General features: G+C 37.0%; 1 protein-coding gene across 3 annotated transcripts in view; it reads right to left on the bottom strand.

Moving 5' to 3' along the window:
• Positions 1-12,019, bottom strand: part of LOC104563132 (potassium voltage-gated channel subfamily KQT member 1) — a 505,426-nt gene that overhangs the window by 216,530 nt on the left and 276,877 nt on the right. For all 3 annotated transcript variants that reach the window (XM_061988799.1, XM_061988797.1, XM_061988798.1), the window contains one exon: positions 3,198-3,273. In XM_061988799.1, coding sequence (XP_061844783.1) covers positions 3,198-3,273 — 76 coding nt within the window. The remainder of the gene's footprint in view (positions 1-3,197; positions 3,274-12,019) is intronic.

Genomic DNA, 12,019 nt, shown 5'->3' on the forward strand with positions numbered 1-12,019 from the left:
ATATCAGAGGACTGAATCACAGACATAGCCCTAATTCATAATACTTGGACACAGAATGAAATACCTCTAAAGATTAAAGATGCCTGGTGACAGAAATATTATTGCTTCAGTAACTGGGAGGACAGATACTTTGCATAAGTTTGAAGACTGTACACGTAGATTTTGCTCATGTTTCTTTGTCTTTAATGATACCTATGAGGGCCGCAAAATGTGGAATGCAAATAAATAAAAAAGGAGAGATAAAAAATGCAAGGGAACTGAAAAGCTGAAATCTACCCAGCTTTATTCTCATTCTAAGGAGAGTCCAGATACTTATGCAAAGTTCTGATTTGTTGCTATAACTACCAAGGTAGAATTTTGAAATAAGTCTAGAGATTTTGTGTAAAGTGTGCTTATAAAAGTGCAGCAAGGTAAAATTTTATGAAGTAAAACTAGTGTGTGCGTGTATGTACAAATAGAAATGTTGTCTTCCTTTTGAAAATACCAGTATTTTCAGAGCCATACCAATCCCTATGGGAAATGTGGGGCAAGATGCTTCCTTTTTGCCTCTGATTCAAGAAGAGAAGAAAAAAAAAAAGAAAGGTAAAATGCAAATCCAGTAATTTGAGATCACTGAAAACAGCTCATTAGTCATCTTGTTGTCTGTTTCCACTCTGTCACAGCTTCAGCCAGAACCATTAGCATGCACCACTGCACACATTGCATTGAACACCTACAGTATGTGCTGGAGTCATGCTTGGAAGGCAGCCACAGGATCCTAGAAATTTCAAATGAAAGCATGGAACTGGAATGGAAACAAATCCTGTGAAATGTTGTTGAACGAAGAAGCAAAAGCTCTCTTTGTGTAAAATGCCTTCCTTGCACCCAGCCGTCAGCACTTACCTGCATTATTACTTTCAGAAGAGTTCACAGCTCTAGTAGTGTGTGTGTACATTTGTGTGCATTTGTGAGAAGATACATTGTGGGGAGGGAGGTTTCAGCTTTCTGTTTATTGCTTTTTTTTTTTTCTTTCCTTCCCCAGCTTCTCATTTCACAGACGCTGACACATCACTATTTCTGGCCAGGAAAGCAGCCTATTGTCTTCATCCAGAGAAACAGTGCCAGTTTAGATTGACTAGCAGGGGTGCTTTGAGAGCATTTTGGCTAAATCCTCTGTCCTTTCCTTTGGACACTCTATTTAAACACAATTCATGGCGCAGAGCCTAGATGTGCTGGGGATTTTTCTCTACCTCCCTCCCCTCTCCCCCATGGGCTACTATGTACATAATTAATTCTATTAGTTCCCAACAAAATTTCTTTACTCCCTCAAAAGAAGTCCTCTATATGTTTATCCATTTTATCAAGCCATCTCTAAATCTTGTAGTTACAAAATACTGTACACTGCAGTCTGCCTGAATCCTCACTAAAGAATAGTAGAAATATCCTTCCTATTTTCACCATTTTCCCCTCTTCTCTTCCCATAAAGCCTTAGATCTGAGCATCTTATGTCCTGCCAAACTTTGGTACAACCTCTTGTCATGCTTTTATTAGGAAATGTTAGTACAATACAACTTAAGGCAGGAGGTAATAGGCTTGCAGGGAGGCTTGGTAAATGACGAATTTGAAGAAATTCTTTAACTTTCATTCTGTCCATAATCCCAAATCCTGGTCATTTGTGCTCACAATTCAACTACAAGTGTGCCCAGGGCTCCTAATGCAAAACTCAATATTCGTCTTTGAACTTCTAAAATATAATTAGCATGTGGAGTCCTATAAGCTACATTTCACAGCCCCAAGGAAGAAACAAAAAAGAAGATGATTACTTATTTTTCTTCCCTTTCATGAACATTAACTCACAGAATCCTCTCCACAGATCGATGAAGTTCAAATTTTAAGATCTGATATGACTGCTATTGGCTAGCAGCTCCAGAACAGTAGGTTTCTGGTGGTTTGAAACATCCTAGATTTTATCCTAACTCATTTATATACTGATTTTATTTTCCAGGAACGGTGTCCTTAATTTTCATTCTTTCTTTTTTTTTCTCTCTCTTTTTTTTTTTTTTTTTTTAACTTATAGTGTTTATATCTCTGATGTATTTACAATTTAATTCTACTCTTCTGTTTGCAGAATCTGCAAATCTACTTGTTTGTTAAACAAAATGACCTCTCCTAGTCTTCTTTCATAAGGTAAGGTCATCTGAAGATAAGTTTGTCCATGAGCTTGGGAAACATATGTATTCTTCTGTCTGCCCTCATTCAGAATTTTCTGAGTGCTGTGACCTTATCTCAGACTCCTGTCCCTTGCAATTAATAAATCTAGGTTCTTGCTTTACCTTTTAAAAATCTCTTCAAAAGGATTATGACATTTGCTAAACTTGCAGTGGAGTCTCTTGGACAGAAAAACATGAACTTTCAGATGGAAAAAATAACGGCTTTGAAAATCAGGCCAGAAGTTAATTATTCATTTCCATGGTAGCAGCAGCACAGTGGTGATGAGAATGATGATACTGGAATCACATTAGTAAATAGGAAAAAATAAGATATTTTTTTCCAATGTAGCACATTTAGTTGTAACAGTTTGTAGCCTGTCTGAAAAAAATTGATTCAAAACTTCTTAAAAATAGCAAATTTCCAGAGGACAGATGTTTCACTATAAATATGACCTCTTTATGATGTCCCATCTGGGAAATTTGGAAATGTGGGCCACAAATATGAAAGCAACTTTACACAACATAGTGCTCATCAATAAGGTCTCTTGATCTGTCAGCCATACATAGAGTGCAATTATTTGAACATTCTGTAACCAGTCATTAGATGATCAGTACAGACAGTAGCAGTATTTTAGTAGACATTCCAACAGACACTTTCTTTACTTCTTCTAATAGATGGGTAAGTAGTTCATATATTGATCAGTAAAACAAAGAAACAAACAGAATCCAACAAAACAAATGCAGTAAAAAAGAGAATTGAAAAAAAAAAAAACTATGCTGAATCCACAAATTCAGAAGGTTTTTGTATTTTACTATACCTATGGAAAGTGAGTAGATTTGTCCATGTGTGAAAAAAAATCCACAGAGGGTACGTATAAGGCTGAGGGCTTAAACATTGCCTTTGATTTATTACGACAGCATGTACAAAGACAAGTTCACCCTCAGAGCACTTTCAATGTTACATACTTAAACTTACAAATTGTACTTATGGCCAGTGGTGCTACTTACCTGAAATTTTCTTCTGGCTACAAAATACTGCATTCTTCTGATGACTTTTACAATTGTTCGATGTGCTTTTGTTAACCTGCCAAGAATGACAAACACAGACATAGATCAATAGGTAAAAAAAAAAAAAGTAGGAAAAATATCTTCATGGAAGATGGTGGCTCTAAGCATCAAAACCTACAGATATGTTTTATGTCTACAATGCAAAATTGTGGCATAACACACAGTGTGTGCATGTGTATTTTGATTTCCTGCTTTACCCTTTTGTACACTGTGGTTCCAAGTATAAAAAACTGATAAGTGAGACAATGAAAGCAGGTGTACAAAGATAATACAAATGTTGGGGATTTGACAGGATTACTGTCAATGCATACAACTGGCATCAACTTCAAGAATGCAAAATGGTTTTAGAACCACGAATGCAGTCCTTATTTTGCTTTACTGTTTGCTCATAAGCTTTATTGCAGAGAAATTAAGTTCTTTAAAAAGTACTTTGAATTCCCTAGGAAGAAATGTTAAAGCCTCATATCTAAAAAATGTATGTGCATGTGGTTGTCTATACTGATATGCGAACAGTAAACTGGACATATTACTTAGCTATATTCACTTCACCTGCCAATGTATTTGTAGAATGTTAATTGTGTCACTTGGCTGGCAATTTATTACCACATCCTCTTATTTACAGTGAATTTTGAAGAGGAAGAGAAGAATCAGAAATATGGTAATTATAAGAACAGGTATATTATTTAGAATCATAGAATCACAGAATGGTAGGGGTTGGAAGGAACCTTTAGAGATCATCTAGTCCAACCCCCCTGCAGAAGCACGTTCACCTAGGACTTAAGATTCTGTAATTCTGTGATTCTGTGACTAACTCATTGCCCATGGACTTCATTCACTTCAAAATGAATTATCTAAAGAAAACAAAATTTTCCTTCCAAGGAAGCCACATTTAGGAAATCTGTGTTTTACACAGACATCATCTTTGACATGTGATGATAACCCTAGGAAAACTTCCCAGCAAGTTCCTCAAGTCTCCTGAAAACACAATCTGTCACCTCTCCCTCTTGTCTGACTGGGGAAAAGGAAGTATTGGTTAGGCCATCTACTTGGATGTCACAGTTCAGAAGTACAGTCTTTAAAAAGTGGAGATCACAGTGTATTATTTAAAAGCAAAGTCAATATATCTAAATAAGCAGGGACTGTATTTAAAATCTAGCAATGTTTTTCATTTTTCTAATGTGATAAAATTAGTGCATCTGATTGAGTGAAATGCCACAGCCATGGAAACAAGGTTTTTTAAATGAGCTTACAGTTGCTTTTTCTTGCTCTATTTCAAGTCCTCATTTAATATTAAACACATACACAAATATGTGTGCAACTCAGGTGTCTGTACTACATATATCTTCATGTTTCATATATCTATGTATGTTCATGCATATAGCCATATTTTTATACTCACACATGCAAACGCACAGAAGACAAATCAGGGTAAGTACTATTCAAGAACTATAATTGTTTTATATCATCAAGAGCATTGCTAAGTATGAACCTTTGCATTTGTGTAAGCCCGTCAAAAGGATTTCAGAATTGTCACTGATAGACTACCAGTAGTTTAGCCTACAGGACCTTTATTATGGTGAAATAAAAGCTCTCAGCTTGACACACAGGGCCCCAGATGAGCTCCTGTAGCTGGTGACCAGAACAGAGAAAACATTCTGCTAGAAAATGGCACATACTTGATAGAGAAATCTTTGTCTGTCAGTCTGTACAAGTAATATATACATGTTTTTATAACCAGAAAAGAATCACAATTTAAGGTTTAGGGTTTAGACTACCTCACTTTTTTTTTTTTTTCTATTTATGATAAAAGCTTGAAATGATCCCCTGCCTGTAAATAATGTCAGACTCCATATAAATACTTAAGAATGTCTTTTTTTGGTTTTAGGGAAATCCATATGAGATAGTATATGCGTTATTTAAACAGTCTCAAATAGAGAAGCTTAAAGAAGTCAGAGTCACAAACAAGCAAGGAAAGTAATTTCCTCCTAATTCCCCTCCTTTCTTAGAAATTAGAGCTATGAAACTCTTTCCAATGTGCTTCCAAATTTAATTGTCCAAAACCAAGAGTCTGACTATTGGAACCTGGAGAACAGTTAAGCACACCTCATTTTTAGAGAGAAAAGTTATTTAATTGTGAAATACAGAAAAGAAAATTGCCCAGCTAAAATTCAAAATCACTTGATACTGGCCTGTTCCAACTGGCAAAATTCATGCCAGTCTTACTGAGAACAAATTTTGGAAAATTATTCAGTTTGAATTTGAGTATTAAACTGAGGGACAGAAATACATGAAACTTGGCTTTAATGGAAGAAAGATGGCATGAAAAGATGGAAATCCGTAGACTGAGATCTTGAAGGTGATCTTGAGGTGATCTTGATCACCTCAATAAATTCATAAGGAGCATAGCAGGTTTAGATGACAGAGAACAGCTCTAGATGAGTTAAATTCCTTGTTCTGTATAGTAAGCCGAGTTATCCTCCTCATGAAGGGCTGTGTCAGCATAACTGACTGTGATCCTAAATATTTTTGGAGATTTTAGCTGATTTTGATAGTTTTCTAACACTGATGTCCAAAATGGATATTACAGCTATTACTGGTCAGGTTAGAGTCATCATTGTATTTAGCTCAATACATTTATCCTCCTAAGCACTCAATTTTAGCCCCAAACCTTGGATTAAGCAAAACCTTTTCAGCCTTGAGGGTGTCAATCTGTTACATGCCAGAAACATGCAACAGGAGAGAACAAAAAGGCAGAAATGCTTTAGGTTGGGCTTTAGCAATGATCAGTAGAAATACAATTCTATTTGCAGTGAATCTCCTTGATAATTTGAGATATGCAACTCATGAAACAACAACCCAGGGGAGTTGTGACATTCACCATACTTGCACACTGTTTTCACATGGTATTTTCTATTGATAGAAATGGACAGATCTGTACAGATTTCATGGTGTCTAACTCCCATGGAGGTGGAGATGTAACTACTTTCACATCTGTAGCTCCCAAATAAAGTCAGTAGGACCTGGGCACTTGCTTGAAGTAAAAATATTGGTGCAGCAGAGGACAATGGCATACACATGCTAGGAGATGCATTCTAGTACATTTTAAAATTATGCAAATTGTTTAAAAGCTTTACCCATAAAACTGAGTATAAACTCTAGATCTTGTAAGAACGGGGTCCATGCTGATTTGGGTTGTTAAAATTGGGTGGGTTGTAGTTTTTGTGTGTTTTGCTCGAAAGAATATGATTTGAGCTTTATTGACTGACAATGGCATAATTTTCTGTATTTCAACTTAAACAACAAGTAAGAAGTTTTTGTTAAAATCTTTCCCTGAAAGACTGTAAAGGAGAATAAAAATTACAGTTGAACATAAGTGATCAGATTTTTGGAAAGCTATAAGCACATAAAAAATTCATAATATAAGCTCATAACTTCTGCAACTATAATGAATAACAAGAAATGTCTACTGAAATAACATATACTTGGATCCATAAACGATATTGACATCATCTATGTCTTTAAGTAGGACCCAAACTTTGGACCTGTTTGCAAAACAGCATGTGTTCTTTACCTCTCTGTTAACTGATTGCACAGCAGGATGCTCAATTTTAAAGGCAGTCAAGCCTATTGTTAATTACAATGAGTCTTTCCTAGTTTGGCTTTTGAGTTTCTGGACTATCATATCACTGTGGTAGGGCAGAGGAAAAAAGGAGTGGCTGGAGGGCCTGGAACACGTAGGTTAACAAGCAATCTTCGCTGTGATCCAACGTTGAGTAACTCTCCAGAACTATTCTAGAGAGCGAGGGGGAAAGGGGCCCCACTTTTCTGGCTGCCTCAATCTTCCCCTCTACAGGTTTTGAGAATGCCTATGTGGCTGCAGAACCTGGTGGGACGGCTGTGTGCCAAGGAGGCACTGCAGACCCAAGTTTGGTCCTCTGCTCATGGCTCAGAGAGTACTGTGAAAAGTCATTGTTTTTAGCTTAAAACACTTGGATACATTTTAGACTTTTTTTTTTTTTTTTTTTTTTACTGCAGAAAGGAGTTGGCCTAAGCCAAAGGAGCAAAATATTTTCAGTTGAAAATAATTGAACCAGAGGAGAAAAGAGAGATGACCAAATCCAAAGCAACTCTGGAAACTATCCATAGGGATTTGGGTTTTTTTTATTTTTATATACCATTCTGTTAAAAGCTTGTGTTGGCCAGTTCAGACTTACTCTTTTTCTTCTTCTTTTGTATGGAGTTTGATAACTTTCAGTTTAATGTGCTTTGGAACAGTCAGGGAATATTTTAAGTGAAAAACAGACATGCAAACAGATCCTTAATCCAGGCAATGTTACAACTATTTCAGGCCAGGATGAGACACGGCTCAAGTCTCCAAATAAGCCTATTATCAGTGTGATGCATCTTAAAATTCAGAAGCATTTATTTAAATTAGAGTTTACTTCACTGTAGAGACAAGCGGAAGGACTTTCCTCAGACTGCTACAGAATGGCTGCAGATAGTGGAACATGCATTCCAGGCTGGTTTTCCTGTCGTTTATTCAGGTGTCATGAATGAGAAGAGTTATTCAGTGTAATGTAACTACTTTGATCATGAACTGTGGAAAATAAAAGCCGCTTCAGCAAGGTCAATTACAGCTCTCTATCCCAGTTTGCAAAACTGTTTTGAGGGTACTTGCCTACAGTACTTAGATTATGTTTTCATTGCTTAGCAGGAAAACACATGTAAAGTCACACTAACTCTATTTTAATACTGATCATTGGATAATGTTGTAACTCCTGCCCAGAGTAACATACAGCATCATCTGTTCTGGAGTTCTTCACTTGATATTAGTTTCTAAGCCAGAACAAACAGTGACTAGGTCAGTGACAGCAACTGAAATTTAAGTTATTTAAGGAGCTCAGCTCTCCATCTGCCTTTTTGTTTTCCTATCACATCTGATTACCAGTATTCACTTCCTGGCTCTGTTTCTGGGAGAGAAGTTTGATTCTCAGTCATATATTAAATTTTTCTCATGTACAATTATCTCAAATGGGCTGATATTTTTATTAGGTAAAACGTAAAACAAGCCTTATTTGCACAGAAAGCATAACCAGAATCAATACAAAAAATGAAATGTTATCAACACAGGATACTTTTTGTCTCCAGATGCACATAGCCCAGGCTTCTCCCTTTTAGAGGTAAGATTTTTCATTAAACTCAAGATTACTGCAGAGACGAATGGGACTGATATTCAAATATAGCTAAACTCTGTAGTTATCCTGTCACATGGATAGAAGTTGTTTTGGGAGAAGAAGGGTGAGAAAACCATAGTCATACAGGACATAAAACTAGAAAGTTGATTACAGACAGGTGCAGCTGTTAGTCCATATGCAGTCACTTGCACTATTTGGACTTTCTATTGATGGAGACAACTGGCCGAGAGAGGCAGTTCTCATCACCAGAACTGTAAAGAAAATGAGCTTATATAATGTGTTTTAAATTCTGAGGGAAGTTAGAGCTTCCAAATGAAAAAAAAAATCTTCCTAGCAGTAAATGAAAATAAAATTTGTATTGCCTTCAGCTAAGCAAAGCCAGACAAAATGATTTGAGCCTTTTAAACCACTCAACCTTAGAGAAGGTTGAAGCTTGAATTTGACGTGCAAACACCTGGAAATGCCAGGTGATGATTCCAATTCCAGAGTTCACCCCAAGCCAGGAGCAACAGAGAAGTACAGCATAAATATAACAGAAGAAGTTTCCAGTACCATTGTAACATTTCATCAAAGCCTTGTGAAAAACAGATACTTCTGAAGAATTTCCACCACTCACATGACAGAAATTTTATGAGATTCCATTTGCATTGAAACCTGAGAGAACATTTCAGAAAATGTTGGCACTTTATTTTTCCCTTTATTCCTACTCACAATCTCACCTTAAACCTATCTCATCTCTGTTCTAACCATATCCTTATCTGAACCTTTTCAAGTTTATGTTTGGCTCAAAACTATAAAGAAATTAGGACTGATTTCTTTGAAAACAGAGCAGCCTGGAGGCCTATTTGGCTTCACCAAGCTCTGCTGACAGTCTCAGTTTATGAAGGAATGCTGCAGATCTTGCAAATCCCTCCTCAGTAGGTACAGCCCCAGGCAAAATAGGAAAGAGTACAGAAGTGACATGTTCATGGGGGAACTGCCTTCTGACAGAGGGTTATTTTGTTGAAGATCTTGTGGCATTTGCATCTCCATCTATACATCACCATATACACTGCTTTCTCTCTAAATCATTCCAGAATGCAATTACTTCTGATTCCACTTGTTTCTCTAACCTGGCCTTCCCTGAAGTGAATGAGAAAGTAAGTATATTTCCTACAGCAATGCTCCTAGGAATTTGGGCAGGGAAGACAGATCAGGGACAGAAGAATAGCTCTGAGGAGAAACTGTTAGGAGATGAAGAACTAGGGCATCATGTATGGGGAGCAACTGGCAAGATAATATTTTGACAGAGGAAACTTAACTGGGAGAAGAAGCAGGGAGGGTTGTTTTCTTGATGTTGTTCATAAACAGAACAAAAATAAGTAGGAAGCTCCTGAAAAACATCAGAGTTAGATGTAACCTGCTCACTGAATGTGATTTCATGAGGAAGAAAACCCCTTGAAGTCAATGTTTTAACTTAATCCCAGACAGTTGGAGTTTTCAGTTACAAGTTTGTTCTGTTATATTACAAAGTGGGTTTATTGAGAAAGTGGGAGAAAAGCTCTATGTTAGTCTCTTGCTAATTAAAATGCATAATTAAAATGAGTAATTAAGCTTACTACAGAATGCTCTTGTGTCTGAGAGCCCAACTGCCCTTGAACAACAATTAATCTGCTGAACTGTCTCTGAGAACTAAAGTAACCATTGGATATTTTGGTTACATCTTTCCTCTATGTTTTTTTGGCAGCAAAATAAAAGTCTCTGGTCTCTTTTCTCCCATTTTATTTCTTCCATTCTTCCCGCAGTGTAAGAACAAACAAGATGATGTCATAGGGATGTCCTTTTTGTGGAAATGTAAACAGAGAAAGTTTCTTTTTTTCTTTTTTCTTTTTTTTCTCCTTTTTCTTTTTCTTTTTTTTTTTCCTTGAGCAAACAGCTTCTAGAAATTGTCACAATAACTTCCCATATTAGCACTGTACCATGACTACTTCTGGTCCCAGGATAGGTGAAATGCTCTTGTCTCCGTGCCAGTTCTCACTCACTTAGAAAACACATGCTAGCCACAACTACCTCCTTGGGAGGTGGACAAATGCTGACAGACAATTACATGTTTTTCCCCCACATACTACAGCAGACACTGATCCTAGCAGATAAAGAGTTTTTTCACTTCTTTCTGCTTAAGACATGGTCTTCATCAGACTGCCTTTTAAAAAATGCCAGCAGAACTGGATGCCTAGCTAGTAAAAGGCACAGTAGAGACAGTCATCACCAAGCCTAAACAACCTCTCAGTAGAGAAGCTGCCTTTCTGGAATCCAAATAACTCTCAGAGTGGTTCAGGGGTAACTGGAATGCCTTATTTGATGGGGTCTGGTTTACTCACTTTAAGAAATGCCACAACTCAAATTAATGAACTTTACAACTTCATTTGCTTCTTCACTGTATTCAGCATTTATGGGAACAACGTGGTGTTGTTAATATACACCAATGACTGAGCACTGTATGCCTCAATGATTTTCTGTCATGAGAATATAATGCCTGGCAAAGACTGATTCTCTGAAATACCAGTTTGTTTGGGGTCATTAATCTTAATTCTTATCTTGCCTGAATAGGAACAGAATAACTGTCAAGTCAGGGAATAGTTCTGAGAATTAAAACTTCAATGGCTTTTGGGATGCCCAAGGCTTTACATTTCTTTTAAAAAATAAGTATTTAATTAATCTGTACCAAGTACTGGGGAGAGAGTCTGTGGAATTGAGCAAAATGCTTCTTGTAGTTTAAAAAAAAACCCAAAACATGGTGGCTTCTGGCAGGATCTTTGCTTAGTAGCTCTTGTGATTTAGTAGTTACAGCAGGGGCTATGGAAACACAACTCTGGGGTTCTTGAATGGATTGATTTAACTAGCCTCTATCTTTCTGAGTGATATCATGCAAGTCTTTTTACCTGGCTACGCTCTAGTTTTTATGTCTACGAAGTTAGTATAAAACCTAAGTCCTAGAAGTGTCACGAGGCTTACTTCAGTGAGGATTTTAAGGCAATTATCAGTCTCAAATGAAGACATTTTATTTATAAAATGACTCAGAAAAAGAAAAAAAAGTGGTGATAATGTATCATAAGGAGCAAAGGAGATTGATCTGCCAGTTTGGGATAAACTGCCATGTCACTGCCCTCTAAGCACAAGCAGTGACAAAGTGTTCTCCCCTCTCCACCTTCAAAACCTCCGCTTCTCTCCCGATCACCTGAGCAATCTGTTAGTGAATTAGCTCCCTGTTCACCAGAAACTCAGCAATGCAAGACATCCACAGTATCTGTTGCAAAACAGAACCATTAGATCATGAATGTGACCTGCTCAACAGTGCAGGAGATTGCATTTCACACAGCTGCCCTTGCCCTGAGCCAAAAACCTTGTGGAGAACTAAAGTAACTTTCCAGAAAGGCATCTGGCCTTGATATAAAGACCTTTATATAATAGTGTTTTATTTTTTATTTAAATTTGTCAGTATTCAGCTTTTAGGCTTCTCTCTCTTACTGGAGTAGCAGCAATTTCACTTTTTTTCCAGTCCTGTCTTTCTCCCAGGAACCTTCAGTG

The sequence above is a fragment of the Colius striatus genome, chromosome 1 (assembly GCF_028858725.1).
Source record: "Colius striatus isolate bColStr4 chromosome 1, bColStr4.1.hap1, whole genome shotgun sequence".
Taxonomy (NCBI): domain Eukaryota; kingdom Metazoa; phylum Chordata; class Aves; order Coliiformes; family Coliidae; genus Colius; species Colius striatus.